Genomic DNA, 17,564 nt, shown 5'->3' with positions numbered 1-17,564 from the left:
AATTATACATAAAAGAAATATGTTGAGCCTAGGTAGAGATTTTACCCATTGTTACAGCAAGATATTTGTCAGGTGTAGTTATTTTCCACAACTGTCTTACTAATGAAATATGCTAGGCTTAACAGGAATTGCCCTGTCACATCCATACTACCTTCAAGACCAAAAGCAATCTTCAAGGACAGATTTGTAAGTCAATCCTACAGCGTCCTATTATCTAACCGTAACATGGAAGAAAGCAGCAACAGACTCACACAAAATTAAAACACGAAGCCCAGAAAAGCAACCATCTCCACACATCACTTCTCCATACACTGGGTTAGCAACAGGAAAGCAATGCAGGGTACATCTTACTAAACTATTGTTTCTTTCTATCCAACTACTTATCAAATATGTATTAAGCATTCACATAAGCCTACGGGCGGGGAGACAACCTTTTCATCATTCTGTCCCTGACATCCACCGAAGTAGCTAGAACATAATAGGGGATCAATAAATACTTATTGAATGAATGAACAACTTCATGACAGTGAGTCATGGGAAAGTTCACATAGAACTGTGCCTTGAAAGGTAAATGGGATACAGACAAGTAAAAATAAGGGGGAAAAGAAAACACCAGAAAAGGTAATGGAACAAGAGTTAGTATACAGGACTCTGTATTTCCAGACTCATCCCAACTGGAACCTCCTGAATACCCATCTCAGTGGAGCCGTCACACTAGATTTCCACCTGGTGCTCACTTCACTACACTCTAAAAAATATAAATAAACTGGAGTTAGAGAAAAAAAGAACCACAACAATAATGCATTTTGCTAAGGAAAAAAAGCAGATACGTTACTTTGAGCCTGGGGGCTTTCAAGAATTCTGAACTTGGTCTTGGGGCCCTTGTCACTTCAAATAACTCCTATTCATATTTCAAACTCAAACATCCACAGTCCTTGTGCCAGAAGTACTTCCATGCACCACTAATCATTCATTTAATCAACAAGTCCTTTCTCCTCTCCAAACACAGATCCCATATGCTCTCCATCTAATACCATAGACTCAAGAAATTCCAGTTTCTGCACACGTTCTCACAAGACACATCGTCTCCGGTGCATAACGCCTATGTAAAGCCCTACCCCTGTATCCTGCCAGTCCTCCTCACCCAGACATCTCAAACTCCGCATCACGCCACTCTGATTTCAATCAAGAGGGCTTTCTGAGCCCCTCTGCAAATTCGTCCATCTCATACCCATATTCCCGAGCACCTACTATCCATTCATTCACAAACAGATCTTACTCTGCGCTCACTTGTGCAAAACAGGACAGAGCACGACCCCCAGGTTCTTACCCGGGCCGCGCAGGCTCTCCTGCGCCGCCACCTCTGCCCCGCGTCTTCACCCCACCGGCTCCCAAGCACCGCATGGTCCAAGGACACCAAGAACCCCGAGCCTCACACTCCGTGTTCGTCTCTCCGATTCCCGCCCAGGGAGGCTGGCACCGCCAGGAGTGCAGGGGGCGCTGAGGCAGGCGTGGAGGAAGCGCCACCACTGGTCCGTAGCGCCTCAGGGTTCCCAGACCCGGAACCGTACCGCCTTCGGGCTCCTGCAGCAGAAGCCCCTACACGCACCGCTCCCCTGAAGCCCAACCGACCCCACCTTTACGCTCAGCATCGCTATCAGCGTCGCTCCCGAAGAGATCCTCCATATCCGCCATTGACCCACACGTCCGCCACTGCCTCGGCTGGGGGCGCCTCCGCGGCTGTCTTTACGGCAAGGAACCAACGAAACGCGACAGTGTCGCAAAGATTCACTGAAAGCCTCCTTTCCTTCTGTGACCTGGTATTTGCCTGCTCATTGACTCTACCAGGTCCACTGTGAGCATAAGTCCCGCCCTTTAGTCGATATCCGTTCCTATTTGCGAGCACTCTCACCGAGGGTGGGGCGTCTCCCGTCTGGGTGTCCGCGGCGTGGGCGGTTCTTGAGTCGCTGGGCGGAAGGGCCTAGACCGAGTTAAACCTGCCACGAATCAGGCCTGAAGTCCTTTGTTTCAAATTGACGAGCGGTTCCCAAATTGTTGAGAACTCCATAGAGCATTTCGTGTAGGTTATATCTGTTGCTATTTAACGTATTAGTAATTAAAGCAATTGAATTCAAATATTAAATTTAAATTCAAAATGTGTAAATAACAAACAGGTTAACATAAATAGTATTTTAAAATTTTAAATGACTAATCTTTTCAAAACCAAAAAATTGGAAGAGTGGAATTGTTTTACAGTTTTGAAAAGATCTTTAATGTCTGGCTTAGAAGACAGCTTAATTCTCATACCTGCTTCTACATTCAGTCTACTGAGAAATGTTTCGGTTGAAGGCATGTGAAGAAAATCTAGCCTCATACAGACAGGACCTCTCAGACCCCTTGAAAGGGTCTTCTTCAGACCGCTTTTTGACAACTACAGTTTCAGAGCAGTGTATCTCAAACAAATTTTACATCCTAACCCACTATACACTTACTGTATAAAATGAAATATTTCACAAAACAATACTTCTTTACCACTAAGATGCTGCCTGAGATTTCCTACTCTCCTTTATTCTATTTCAGCTTTTGTTTTGTTTTGGTTTTAATGCCAGCAAGCAGTGAACCCACTAAATTGCTTTCATGATTTACTAGTGGATTACAGCATGCAACTGGAAAAACACTATTCAGAGGGTTCCACTGTGTTCGTTTTGCGGACAAAATGTTTTATTTTGGTAGGAAATGTGGCTATAATTGTACATTATAAAATCAGACAGTAAGAATTTTCATAATAGGTTACTGCTAGGTAAACCCTCTTGCTTCACTGAAGCTTAAAGAAAGAACTGACTTGAATATGTTACAGACTAGGTCTTCTTTTAGAAAGCTTATATTTTGGTTTTTTAAAAAAATGTACATCTTGTGCTAAATTATTACCTGATTTAGTTCAGATAAGGGTTTTGTCTCATATAAGGGTTTTGATCTTGGACAAGCAATATGGATTTTTAATTTGGAGATTATATGTTTTTGTTGCAGATAAGAGTGCCTGACAGGGTTCAAATGGATATGGTATCAATTCTAGAGCTGTTGTGTTTAAAATGGAAAGTGTAAGACTAGGTAGACGGAATCACTTTATAAGTATTCGATTTGTGATTCATTTTCATTCAGAGTACTATCTTTGAAAAGTGCACTTATTCAGTCTTGAATTACAGCGCCTATATTTGTGACTAATAGACTTTGTGTTGATTTCATTTGAATAAAAATGCAAAACAAATTACTTCTGGTTTTTTACTTTTTTTGTTTTTGTTCTACTTTATACTGATCATTGTTCTATTCATTGCCTTTCCTCATACAAAATACAATACAGTCAACTAGATTTCAGCCAAATCAATCACAATCATTGATGTACTGCTTGCCTGAGGTTACACCCAGGTCACTTTCATTGATATTTAGAGTATTTAAGATCATCTTTTCACTTCAGAGAAGTTCGTCCTATTGGGTTTGTGTTTTCAAAACATTTTTTTTTTTTTTACTTTATTTAGTTATTTTGAGAGAGAGAGCATGCTCACATGTGTGGGGGAGGGGCAGAGAGAGGGAGAGAGAGAATCCTAAGCAGGCTCTGCAGTGTCAGTGTGAGCCTGACATGGGGCTCAAACCCATGAACCATGAGATCATTACCTGAGCCTAAATCAAGAGTCAGATGCTTAACCAACTGAACCACCCAGGTGTCCCTGTGTTTCATTCATTTAATTTTGAGTGTTAAGATTATTTCTTGATTTGCTCACAGGGATGGGGAATTTTATCTATCAAATGTGTGATTAAATAAAACAACTACAGAGCAGCTTTACCTTGTTACCAAATTTTTGAGAGGTTGTCTCTTTTTCCCCATTTTCTGCCTTCATAAGGTGAAGATAGATCCTCAGAATTGTGACCTTTGATACACCCACAATATCTCCAGAGAGGTTCAACTAGACTGATTATATAACACAGCACAATTACTGTATTATTACAAGTATTTTTACAAAATAACAAGAATACCTTTAAGATTTTTAAACTCTATGTTCACATCAAGTTGAAACAGTATAAGAGAAAGAGAGGGAGAGAAGCCTAGGAGCACAAGCAGCAGTGAGGGAGGGGCAGAGGGAGAGGAAGAAAGAATCTTTTTTTTTTTTTTTTTAATGTTTTATTATTTTTGAGAGAGCAAGAGCTAGAGGCAGAGAGAGGGAGACAGAGGATCCCAAGCCGGCTTCTCACCGACAGCCGAGAGCCCAGTGTGGGGCTCAAACTCACGAACCTGAGTCGAAGTCAGTTAACCAACAGCCACCCAGGTGCCCCCTCTTTTTGTAATGTTCATTTAGTTAGTTTGAGAGAGAGAGAGAGCAAGCAGGGGAGAGGCAGAGAGAGGGAGACAGAAAATCCCATCATGGGCTCAATCCCATGAACTATGAAATCATGACCTGAGTCAGAGGCTTAACTGACTGAGCCACCCAGGTGCGTTATGGGGAGAGAGAATCTTAAGCAGTCTTCATGCCCAGCACGCAGCCAGAGAGGGGCTTGATCTTAGAGTCTGGAAGCTTAACCAACTGAGCCACCCAGGTGCCCCAGAGCTAACCTTTAAAAGGAACAGGCTGGTGGGGCACCTGAGTGGCTCAGTCCATTAAGCGTCCGACTTGGGCTCAGACCATGATCTCATGGTTTGTGAGTTCAAGCCCGGTGTCAGGCTCTGTGCTGAGCGCTCAGAGCCTGGAGCCTGCTTCAGATTCTGTGTCTCCCTTTCTCTCTCTGCCCCTCTCTCACTCATGCTCTGTCTCTCTCTCAAGAATAAATAAACATTAGAAATAAATAAAATAAAAAGAACCATTTGGTGTGAACTAGAGAGGAAGAGAGAAGTCCTGCAGTTTCTGTCCCTAGCCATAAGTCAACAATGGGGCAGCTCATTTCTTGGAAGCTATGGAGCACTCACTCATAGTCTGCCTTTATTAGATTCTTTGCTGAATTGGATCTCTGCAATGGGTGGTATAGGGATATAAAAATAATAGCAAACATGGTTTATGCAACGTGTGTGTGTGTGTATACACGAGTTTGAGGGAAAATAGTGTAAAACATCTGAAGAATTTAAGTTTCAGAATTATAAACTATATACAGGTCCTGAAGAATGGAAAGCCAGAAAATGACCAACATGAATGGCAGTCTGTCAGGAAAGGTTTCTTAGTACTATGTTCTGAATGTCTGTGTCCCCTCAAAATTCATACTGAAATCCCAATGCCAAAGTAATGATACTAGAAGGCGGGAAGTTGGGAAGTGATTAGGTCATGAGGGTGGAGCCCACACGAATAGAATTCAAATTCTTATAAAAGAGACATTACAGAACTCCCTAGCCCTTTCCAACATGGGAGGACACAGCAAGAAAGTCCTGGCTGTGAACCAGGAGGAAGGAAGAGGACCCTTACCAGAATGCTGTCATCCTGGCACTTTGATCTTAGGCCCCCCCAACCTCCAGAACAGTAAGAAACAAATTATGTATATATAGTTATACATGTGTATACAGTTATGTATGAGCTGCCTAGTCTATGGTATTTTATCAAAGCTGTCCAAGTAGACTAAGACAGGTTGATTCAAGCTAGACTATTGAAGTAATGGGAGGGAACCCATTTTTCGAAACAAAATTGAGCAGAACGTAAAATTCAACAAAGCAAAACTTATGTTATTTTACTTAAATCTATTCCCTGATTCACACGAAGTTTCAGAACACTATGGATAAAGAGAACATTTTAAAAGCTTCTAGAGAGAGAGAAATCAGCTGACATAGAAAGGATCTGGAATTGGGGCACCTAAGTGGCTCAGTCATTTGAGAGTCTGACTCTTGATTTTGGCTCAGTTCTGATCCCAGGGTTGTGGGATTGAGCCATTCATTGGGCTCTGAAGTGAACGCGGCGCCTGCTTAAGATTCTCTCTCTTCCCCCTCAGCCCGCCTCCTCTCCCCTACTCACATTCTCTCCATCTCTCTCTCAAATTAAAAAAAAAAAATTTAAATTAAATAAAAACTTTAAAAGATCTGGAATTAACAATGGATTTATCAACAACAATTCTGAAAGTTAGAAAATAAAATCCTTAAGGAAAATGGTTCATTCTAGAATTCTGTATCCAAACAACCTATCATTAAGTACAAGGAAAGAATAATAATATTCTGTGTAAGCCAGAATCTATATAAGGAGCCCTAAGGCTGCCATACCATGAAGATGCCCAAACTAGACACACAGACCAAATGGAGAGGTCCTCAACTACATAAAAAGAGATATCTGAAAAGAGAGAGAGAGAAATATCTAACCAGCCTTCAGCTGCTGTAGACCTCCTGTGGTTCCAGCTCCATCTGAAGACAAGCTCAGTCAGAGACCCCAGGTCACAAATGCCCAGCTGAGACTTTTTGAAATTCTTATCTCACAGAATCCAGAAAACAATGAGTGGGTGTTGTGGCAGAATGCCACAAGTTTTGAGGTAGTTTGTTATATAGCAATAGAAATTGGAAGAGTTACTAAAGTACTTGACAGTCTATGAATTGTGACCCACCAAAATGAAGAACTAAACCAAGGAAGAGAACAGCTTTAGAGGAAAAGGAACCCCAAGATTGGAAAGACGCAAAAGGACTCCCTATGATCCTAGAAGGCTGCTGGTCCAGAATGGAGCAAGAGCACAGAAGGCTCCCAGAGAGAGAAGTCTGAGAAGGACGCACAGCTAATGGAATACCTGCTGCAGTCACTCATCCAATAGGGATTTAAGTGCCTTCTCCAAGCCAGAAACTATTGTGGGCACGGGAGATACAACAGAACACAAAATAGACCAAGCATCTGTTCTCAGAAACTTGCATTTTGGTGGAAGATGAGACACAATAAAATAATACACTAATAAATTTATAAATATATACACTTAGTTTTGTATATTCATATCTAATGTGTTTGAATATTTTGAATGGGTATTTTCCTGTAATTAGAGTATAAAAAAAATTGTACCTGACACATTAAAACTAAGCAAACAGAGGAGAGCCAGGGTATCTCAGTCAGTTAAGCGTCTGACTTCAGTTCAGGTCGTGATCTCACAGTTCGTGGGTTTGAGCCCTGTGTTGCGCTCTGTGCTGATGGCTCAGAGCCTGGAGCCTGCTTCAGATTCTGTGTCTCCTTCTCTCTCTGGCCCTCCCCTTCTTGCACTCTGTCTGTCTGTCTCTCTCTCTCAAAAATAAATAAACACTTAAATTAAAAAAAAAAAAACTAAGCAAACAGAAAACCAAGGAAATTATTACCTCCAAGGAAATAGGAAATGTAGCCCTCCAAAGGCTACAGAATGCTATGTGGCTCAGCTGGTAATAATAAGAGATAACACATAATACCTACACCTGCTAGGAGCTGTTGTGAGTGCTTTTTATATGGATCCATTGTCCTTTATCCAAAACTCTTGGAGCCACATATGTTTCAAGATTCGGATATTTTCCCAGATTTTAGAAAGGGAATACAGCACATATATATTTATTCCTCAACACATCTAATTAGGTCTGAAGACTATCCCAAATCAAAATTAAATTTCTATGGCAAAATGTACAAAAATCCAAACTAAGAGTGATAAAACTTTAAATAGCTTTAGGTCAGTTCCCGGCAGCATTTGCTACCAAATGTTATGTACTTTTTATTTTAGAGCTTTTGGATTTCAGAATTGTGGCTAAGGGCTTCTGGGCCAGAACTAACTTATTCTTTCCTAATATATTCCTATATTATACATAAGGAACCTGAAGGAAACACAGAGAACCTAAGTGGTTTTTCCCTAGGTTACACAGCTAATAAGACTTGCTTGGTCATAATTATGTAAACACTGAGAATTTTAAGTGTAGTAGTACTATTTGACTTTTAAAATGTCACACACAGTCATAATTTTAGTGAGGAATAGTTTACCATTTGATATGGAAAGATCCAAGACACATGAGTTCCGGGGGAAAAACATTCTGAATATGGTGTATATAAAGCTACCATCACATTTGAAATGTGTGTGTGTACCATATAAATGGATACACTGTCTCTGGAAGACTGCAACAAAAGCTGGAAACCAAGAAAAGGAGCTAGGGGACTGGAGGAGGGAAGAGAAGAAAAACCTCACTCACTGTGTACTTCCTGACACATTTGAGTTTTATACCCAGTGACTGTGTTCAAAATTCAATTAAATTTAATAGTAAGAAGACAGACACCAAAACGTCAATACTGCTTCGTTAACTCAGGATGCTCAGGTTTTTATTTTACAGCAGTCCCCTCCTCTCCTTGGTTTCACTTCCCAAGGTTTCAGGTACCCACAGTCAAGTCACCGCATCCAAAAGTAAATGATCTCCCTCCTAACGCATCCTCCAAAGGTAACGAGTAGCCCAACACTAAGTCACAGTGCCTACATCCTTTACCTCACTTCATCTCACCATGAAGGCATTTTATCATCTCACAGCATGGCAACAGGAAGAATGAGTACAGCACAGTAAGATACTTGAGAGAGAGGCCATATGCACATAACTTTTATTACACTACATTGCTATAATGGTTCTATTAGTTATTTCTTTTGTATTAACATTGTTTATTGTTGTCAGAAGAGTGAGACTTGTTTTAGAATCTATACGCACACACAAAATTCTATATTAATTAACATGACAGATCAGAAACCAAAACAGCAAAATGAGTAAACAAGCTAAAGATTACAAATAGTCATCCTGCAGGAAAAAACTGTCATAAATAATAAAAAAGCACGAAACAAAACTTCATATTTGAATTCTACAGTTACTAATAATGCTAGCTATTAGTTATTTTGTTCATCTCTTACTGTGGCTAATTTCTATGTTAAACTTTATCATAGATATATGTACAGGAAAAAAACATAGTGTATATATATTTATATATAGCATACTTATATATATATACATATATATGTACATATATATATGTATATATATATAGCATTCACTGGGAGGCAGATAAGGGGACTAGTGTATTTTATTCTTTTCTATGTTTTCCAAGTCTCCTACAATAAACATGCATTAGTTTTAGAATAATTGGGGAAAATTTTTCTTTAGGGAGTACATTCTTTATTCAACTATGTTTTTTTTACTACGTTGGCATCTAGAATCCTATGACTATAGAAGTCTTCAGATTCTGAAGAATAAGTAAATCTTGGGTTCTTAGACTAATAAATTTTTTTTATGCTTATTTATTTTTGAGACAGAGAGAGAGACAGAGTGTGAGCAGGGGAGGGGAAGAGAGAGAGGGAGACACAGATTCCCAAGCAGGCTCCAGGCTCCGAGCCGTCAGCACAGAGCCGACCCAGGGCTCAATTGGGTTCTTAGACTAATAAATGACAGTTGTTATTGTCATAATCCACGGTGGGCCTGAAGTAATTTTTTTTTTAAATGTTTATTTTTGAGACATAGAGTAGGTGCATGCACGAGCAGGGGAGGGGCAGAGAGAAAGTGAGGCAGAGGATCCCAAGGGGCTCTGCGCTGACAGAAGAGAGTCGGAAAGGGACTAGAACCCACAAACCCCAAGAACATGACCTGGGCTGAAGGCAGATGCTTAAACGACTGAGCCACCCAGGTGCCCCTCAAGTAACTTTTTAATAGAAGCTCTGTTTACTCATTTGGAGTGATAGAAGTTATTTGAGGAGCAACTTTGGTTCACATCATGATCTCACAGTTTACTGCATCAAGCCCTAGATGCCCTACCACAATTAGTGAGATAGAGCCCCAAATCCGGTTCAGTGCTGACAGTGTGAAGCTTGTTTGGGATTCTCTCTCCCTCTGTCTCTGCCCCTCCCCCACTCACATGTTTTTTTTTTCTCTCTCTCTGTCGCTCAAAATAAAATAAATAAATAAATTTATTTATAAAAGTTTTTTAATGTAAACCTAATTACCTCATGGGAGAGTTTTCAGGCTGTCAAGAAAAAGACAGAAATCTACATCTCATAATAAAATTTAAGCTGCTTTCCAAAATGATAGAAAACCCTTTTCTCAAATCTCTTTCCTTTCACCATCTTTATTTTTTTTCCTCTCGCTGTCTTTAAACTAACTTACTTTAGATCCAAGTGCCAACTGCAAAACACTAGTTGATAATTGTTCCCTATGCAAATGAGAGTTTGGACAGCAAACATGGGCTTGGAAAATGTCTCAGTACACTTCCTATGAAAAGTTGCACTTAAGTTGAGAAAAAAAAAAAATAAAAGAAGTAATGAGTCAGGTAAAGAACCATTTCTTAGCACTGAAGCAAAGGTTGTCCTTTTGAAACTTATCCTCTTGAATCTAGGGTTAGGTTTAGAGAGTGGCTTCCTTGAATAGGTAGGATTTAGGTTTCTCTCTGAAGCCTGAGGGTTACCAGGGAGCTATGTCCTTAAAAGACCTACCCAGCCAGCACAGGACGTCGGTGTAGTAGACACTAAAAGAGCCGGAACATCAACCACCCAGGGAAGGAATTAGAAGGAACAAAGAAAGGGGAGGCCGCAGAAAGGGGAGGCGGGGCGCTGTGCTTGTGGGTGTTAATGGAGGAAGCTAAGTAAAGTGAAACGTAGCAAGGATACCAAAGGAACAAAATGGGAAGTATGAGGCAGGAGAAAAAAGAAGGAAAAATAGATGAAAGAGACAAAGGGAAAGGAGAAAAAACAACAACACATTTTTATAAAAGAACATAATAAAATAGTACTAAGGTGGGGGAATATTGAGACAAAAGTGGGAACGCCCTCCCAACATTAGAACCAAAGAGACAGACAAAAAAGTTAGATTTACAAACTGCCCTGCCAACCGATATTTTTACAAATATTTTTACAAAGGAAGCAGTAAAACAAATTCGGCTCAAACCCAAAGCAAAACTGAAAAATGTCACTTTACAGTAAAGCTACTCTAATAAAATCTCTTCACTAGATTTCCTTATTCAGTTGGTTGTTTTAGAATCATCAGCATAAGTGCAGCGATATCATCTCCCTGTAAGGGTGGCAACTCCTGGCTCTGGCGCTCAACATATTTTATCTTATCCACAGAGGGATTGCCACAAAGAGATTGCTACAGTGTGTTTCACGCTTGCAATTGCAAAAAAAAAAAAAAAAAAAAAAAAAAAAAAGCATTCCCGTATTAAAACCCTTAGTGGTAATATGGCAAAAGGCCACAAGATGGTGATGGTATACCCTGCAGAGACCTCATTCATCAGCAAAACCAGCAGCACACGCGCACACCCCCACCCCCATCAGTTTTTCCTTAGCAAAAAAATTGACTTGGGAGTGAGGGTGGTGTGAAGGAGAGAAGAGGTTTGAAAAACACTAACTTTAGATAATAATAAAAACACTTCCTTTAACAAAACTTAGAAGAAACCATTTGGTTTCTCTTGTTTTCTCTTAAGACTGACTGGTAAACACCAAGAAAATGTTTTTTTTTTGTACCTGATTATTATGTATCTATTGTTAAAGTCATACATTTGAATTAAGTAGCAAATTTTAATTTATTTCTTAGGCTCCATAAGATGAAATTTTCTTAGAGTCCAGGAAAGATTTTATCTCCTTGACTGAAGTTTATTTCCTTACTCATTGAGGAAATGACAGGCAGGGTTAATCCTGTAAATGGGTGTGACATTTTAGGTTAATAGTGATTCATACTGATATATGGATACCTTTCATTTCCAGTACATAAACACACATGTATATACTTTCTATCTGACATTTTACACAGAAACAAAATTTGGAAGGAGAAATAGGATAGAATCCTGGGTCTAAAATACCAAAGAAGAAACTAAAGGGAAAATAATGTAAAGGTTATTCAAGAGTCACGAGATATTGTTTCCAAAAACAATAGTAGTCATTAGAAGTATTCTTTTCTAGATGCTCAACGTCGCTCCTCATCAGGGAAATACAAATCAAAAACACACTCAGATATCACCTCATGCCAGTCAGAGTGGCCAAAATGAACAAATCAGGAGACTATAGATGCTGGAGAGGATGTGGAGAAACGGGAACCCTCTTGCACTGTTGGTGGGAATGCAAATTGGTGCAGCCACTCTGGAAAACAGTGTGGAGGTTCCTCAAGAAATTAAAAATAGACCTACCCTATGACCCAGCAATAGCACTGCTAGGAATTTACCCAAGGGATACAGGAGTACTGATGCATAGGGGCACTTGTACCCCAATGTTTATAGCAGCACTCTCAACAATAGCCAAATTATGGAAAGAGCTTAAATGTCCATCAACTGATGAATGGATAAAGAAATTGTGGTTTATATACACAAAGGAGTACTACGTGGCAATAAGAATGAAATATGGCCCTTTGTTGCAACATGGATGGAACTGGAGAGTGTTATGCTAAGTGAAATAAGCCATACAGAGAAAGACAGATACCATATGGTTTCACTCTTAGGTGGATCTGAGAAACTTAACAGAAACCCATGGGGGAGGGGAAGGAAAAAAAACCAAGAGGTTAGAGTGGGAGAGAGCCAAAACATAAGAGACTCTTAAAAACTGAGAACAAACTGAGGGTTGATGGAGGGTGGGAGGGAGGGGAGGGTGGGTGATAGGTATTGAGGAGGGCAACTTTTGGGATGAGCACTGGGTATTGTATGGAAACCAATTTGACAATAAACTTCATATATTGAAAAAAAAAAAAAAAAAAAAGAAGTATTCTTTTCTGGGGCACCTGGGTGGCTCAGTCAGTTAAGCGGCAGACTTCGGCTCAAGTCCTGATCTCATGGTTCGTGGGCCTGAGCCCTGTGTCGGGCTCTCTGCTGTCCGCACAGAGCCTGCTTTGGATGCTCTGTCCCCCTTTCTTTCTGCCCCTCCCCTGCTCGTTCTCTATCTCAAAATAATTAAATAAACTTTAAAAAAAGTATTCATTTCTATTTAGCATCAAGTAAATTCTTAAACACCACTTTAAATTCCAAATACTGACCTGAATCTGATAATGTCAAAATGACAAAGTGACAAAATGTCATAAAAATTTCTTACCTTTGACTCTGTAATTCCGTATCAAAGACTTTATCTTGAGAAAATAAGAGATTCACATGAAGATGTACAAGGGTATGTATTATAGCATTGTTCATAGAAATGAGAAATATTGGGAACATCATAGTAGGGAATGGATCAAACAAGTTATCAGACATCCATAAACTGAAATCCTATGCAATCACTTAAATTATATGTATCAGTGCATATACTGGTGAAGGTAGTAGAAAAATAAGACAGCCTCTTGAAAGGGCAATTTGGTATCGTCCATTTAAATTGTAAATGGGTATACTCCTTGATTCAACATTTCCATGTCTAGGTATTTATCGTGAGAAAATAATTTGATGGATATGCAAATATATGTGGACAAAATGTTCACTGAAAGTTTGTTTATAATAGTCAGAAATTGTAACCACTCAAAACACCCATCAGTGGAGGATTGTTCAAATAAATTATAATGCAGTCATACAGTGAAATACTAAGTAGCACAGATTAGGCACATGAATATGTATTGAAGAGAGGAACATTATATATTATTAGATTGCCAAAGCTGGTTAGAAAATGGGATGTTTTTTACAGTGTGGGGGTTCCCCCCAAATTAAAAATAGAACTAGTATAGGATCCAGCATTTCCATTTGTGGGTATATATCCAAAGGAAATGAAATCACTATCTCAAAGGGATATTTGCCCCCCCCCCCCCGCCATATACACTGCAGCAGAATTTATAATAGCCAAGACATGGAAAAAACCCTGTGTCCCTCAGCAGATGAATGGATATAGAAAGTGTGGTAAATACACAGTGGAATATTATTCAGCCATAAAAAGAAGGGAATTTTGCCATGCCCAACATGGATGAAACTTAAGAATATTATACAAAGTTGAAATAAGTCATACAGAGAAAGACAAATACTGTATGATCTTCCTTATATGTGGAATCTTAAAAAAAAAAAAAAAACGAGCTCATAGAAAAAAAAAAAAAACGAGCTTATGGCTGCCAGGGTCTGGGGGCAGGGGTAGTAAAAGAGACAGAATGGGTGAAGGGGGTCAAAAGGTACAAACTTCCAGTTATAAGATGAGTAAGTCCTAGGGATGTAATGTACAGCACAGTAACTACAGTTAAAAATATTGAATTGTAGGGGCATCTGACTGGTTCAGTTGGTAGAGCATGAGACTCTTAATCTTGGGATTGTGAGTTCAATCCCCAAGTTGGGTGCAGAGATTACTTAAAATAAAATCTTTGAAAAATATATTGAATTGTATATTTTAAAGTTGCTAAGAGAATAAATGTTAAGTATTCTCACCACACACACACACACACACACACACACACACACACACACACATTGTAACTATTTGAGATGATGTATAACTAACCTTATTATGGTAATCATCTATGTTTATGTAAACAAATATTTAAATATACACTAAATGTCTAGGAAGGTACACACAGTGATGTAGTGGTAAAAGTTTAACATCCAGCACTCCAGGACAAAAAGCCTTGATAACTGATGTTTGCCAACTTCCATGGCGTAAATATTCCTGCCATGACTGACTTCAAGCTATAGTTATGGAACATGGATTTGGGAAAGAAGCTCAATGAGCCAAGCATGAGTATGTTCCACCAGATCTCTATACTTCTGGGACGTGACATTATGAGAAGGTGTTCATATTCCACCTCACATACGGCTGTGTTTGTTTCCAGTTTTCATAATGAAATTGTATCACTGTTGGCAACCACCACCACCACCACCAAAATGCCAATTTGGGAAACAAAGGTTTTTAAAAGAATATTGAAATACATGGGAAAATGCTTATGACACACTGTCAGGTAAAAACTGCATGTCACAAAGCAGTATCTAGTATTATCTCAATTTCATATATATGTGTGTGTGTATATATGTGTATATATTTATATACATATTCATATATATTCATATGTATATATATACATACACATACACATATATATTCCTTTACACAGGAAAATGTCTGAAAGGAAATAAGCCAAAAACCACACAGTGGTTATAGTGGAATGATGGAATTCTGGGTAATTTTATTTTTTGTTTTACTTTTCAATTTTTTCCATGTTGCCATAATTATGTAATGCTTTCATAATCAGAAAAGACATCAATGTATATAAAATACTTAGCCCTGCCATCACTGCTTAGAAAGCAATTTCTTCCCTTTAGGATTGCTATTACTACAATCAGAGAGCATGGCTATCTTCAAATGTGGATAAGTGGAATCTTTTTTTTTTTTCCCCTCTCTCAAAGGTAAAAAGGAGAAATTAGTTTTTATTTATGTGGCCCAAGATCTTGAAATACATACATATATTTCCTGACCCTCACTAGAAAAATTTCCAATCCCTTACTTTATCAGTTATTGCCAAAGACCCTACCCTGATTTACCCGGATTATTTTAACAACCTTTAGCTACTCTTTCTTTGTTTCCATTTCTCCCCTCAGTACAGTACATACTGTAATTAGGACAGATTAGGGAGATCTACATGAGTGTTGCCAAAAGGTTAATCATCTTAAAATATGATTTTCCTTTTTATTTTGTTCAAAAATTTTTAATGGCAGGTTGCAAAAGAATATTTATAGCATGATCCCATTTTGGCAATAATTATATAAACCTATTACTATATGTGCAGAAAAAAATCTGGGAGAATATATACCAACTTGTTAGCAAAGCTTTTCTCTGGGAGTACTGGAATTACAAGGGAATCTTACATTCAAATTTTTATGTCTATGAAATGTTTTAAGAGAAGCCTAGATTACTTTCCTAATGCAAAAAGAAAGAAAATGAGGAGAGAATTTGTTACTGAATTCCCAGTGTCCAGGGGATTAAATCTAAAGTCTTCTCCTTTTGTACAAGGGCCTACTTTCACAATCTACCTATGCAGTAAAACCCACCTAATCTACTCCAGCTCCTCATTGAAGATTACTCACTTTTCTGAATTTCTCCAGTACTTCCTGACTTTGGCATTTATCTTTGCATTTTACCACACATTGGGTCATAATATTTTACAAACTGCTCCTATTTAATTCATAGATACTTAAGGATGGAGTTTGTGTTTATTCTTTATGCTCCCCACCCTCCAAGTCTTTAAGTATTAGTTTCTGGTGGGCACAAACTTGGTGTCTTAAAACAACAGAAATTTATTCTTTCCAATTTCTGGAGGCCAGAGGTTCATCAATTTCACTGGGTTAAATAAAGGTGACAGCAGGACTGTGCTCCCTCTGGAGACTATAAAGACAATGGGTTTCTTACCTCTTTGAGTTTCCAGTGGCTGGCAACACTCCTTGCCTTGTGATCCCATCACTCCAATCTCTGCCTCCATGGTCACATTACCTTCTCTTTTCTGTATGTCAAATCTCCCTCTGTCTTCCTATTCAAAGGATACATGAAATTGTATGTAGGGTCCACCCTGATTATCTAGAATAATCTCTTCATCTCACAATCTTTAATCACACCTACAAAGTCCTTGTTTGCCATATAAGGTAACATTCACACAATCTAGGGATTAGGGCATAGATGTCTTTCTGGGGCACCATGATTCAGCCTACCACAGGTATCTGTCAGCAAGAGTTCTATTAGTATACAGGAGATCGCCTCATGGACCCCAACCCTTCTTTCTTCACCAAGTTTTTGCCATTTCGTGGCATGATGTAGAAAGAGGAGCTTAAAATTTTTCAAGCTGCCTCTAAAATCTTGGTGCCATATCTATCAGACCAGTAGGGATGAACACGAGATCTAAAACCAGGAGGATCAAGCATGAGGAGAAAAACACCGAAAGTTCATGTTTTGACTATTTAACATAGTGAGATCTGTAGTGATAGCCTAGGGAAGAAAGCACCCTAAGAGTAATTCGGTGAAATGATTCATTGCAGATATATAGTGTGCCATTAACACACACACAAGAATGCAAAAGAGTTAGAAGACACCTCTGAGTCAAAGTGTTTACAATCTAAGGATTGCCCTTGCAATAAACAGTTAAATGGAGAAAAAAAAATGGGACAAAGTAGATTTTTGATAATGCCCTACTTTGGAACAGATTATGAGAATCCAGGCTAAGACCAACACAAAAGAAGCAGGTCGGTCTTCTACTGTAGTTACATAATTCCTATGGGGAGTGAGGAATTGGGGCCATCTCTCTGCAGGTGAAAATATAATTTTATTCACTATGCAAAGTAAATGCATATGTTCTAGAGACAATGTCAGTATTTAATAACTTCAAAACTTAGAGTGCTATTTGGGCAGGATAAAAATACAGGTGTCCGTAGGCAAATATGAATTTGCTTTGAGAGTAGATTTTATCTCTTTTTTTTTTTTTTTTTTTAAATTTTTTTTAATGTTTATTTATCTCTGAGAGAGAAGGAGACACAGAGTGTGAGTGGGAGAGAGGCAGAGAGAGAGGGAGACACAGAATCCGCAGCAGGCTCCAGGCTCTGAGCTGTCAGCACAGAGCCGGATGCGGGGCTCGAACTCAAACTGAGAGGTCATGACCTGAGCCGAAGTCAGAAGTCAGACGCTCAATCCACTGAGCCACCCAGGTGCCCCTATCTCTTGATATACTAATGCAACCT

General features: G+C 39.0%; 1 protein-coding gene across 5 annotated transcripts in view; it reads right to left on the bottom strand.

The window, feature by feature from the left end:
- Positions 1-17,564, bottom strand: part of LEO1 (LEO1 homolog, Paf1/RNA polymerase II complex component) — a 76,017-nt gene that overhangs the window by 37,737 nt on the left and 20,716 nt on the right. For 4 of the 5 annotated variants that reach the window (XM_019442107.2, XM_053889059.1, XM_053889061.1 and 1 more), the window contains one exon: positions 16,249-16,366. In XM_019442107.2, the coding sequence (XP_019297652.1) occupies positions 16,249-16,318 (70 nt within the window). In that variant the 5' untranslated portion in view covers positions 16,319-16,366. Of the gene's footprint in view, positions 1-1,637; positions 1,863-16,248; positions 16,367-17,564 lie in introns of those variants that run through there. The other variant, XM_019442108.2, reaches the window with a different exon arrangement.

This window comes from Panthera pardus, unplaced genomic scaffold (assembly GCF_024362965.1).
Source record: "Panthera pardus isolate Hobbes unplaced genomic scaffold, ASM2436296v1 HiC_scaffold_24, whole genome shotgun sequence".
Classification (NCBI taxonomy): Eukaryota; Metazoa; Chordata; class Mammalia; order Carnivora; family Felidae; genus Panthera; species Panthera pardus.
This window is presented reverse-complemented; position numbering and strand designations above follow the sequence as displayed.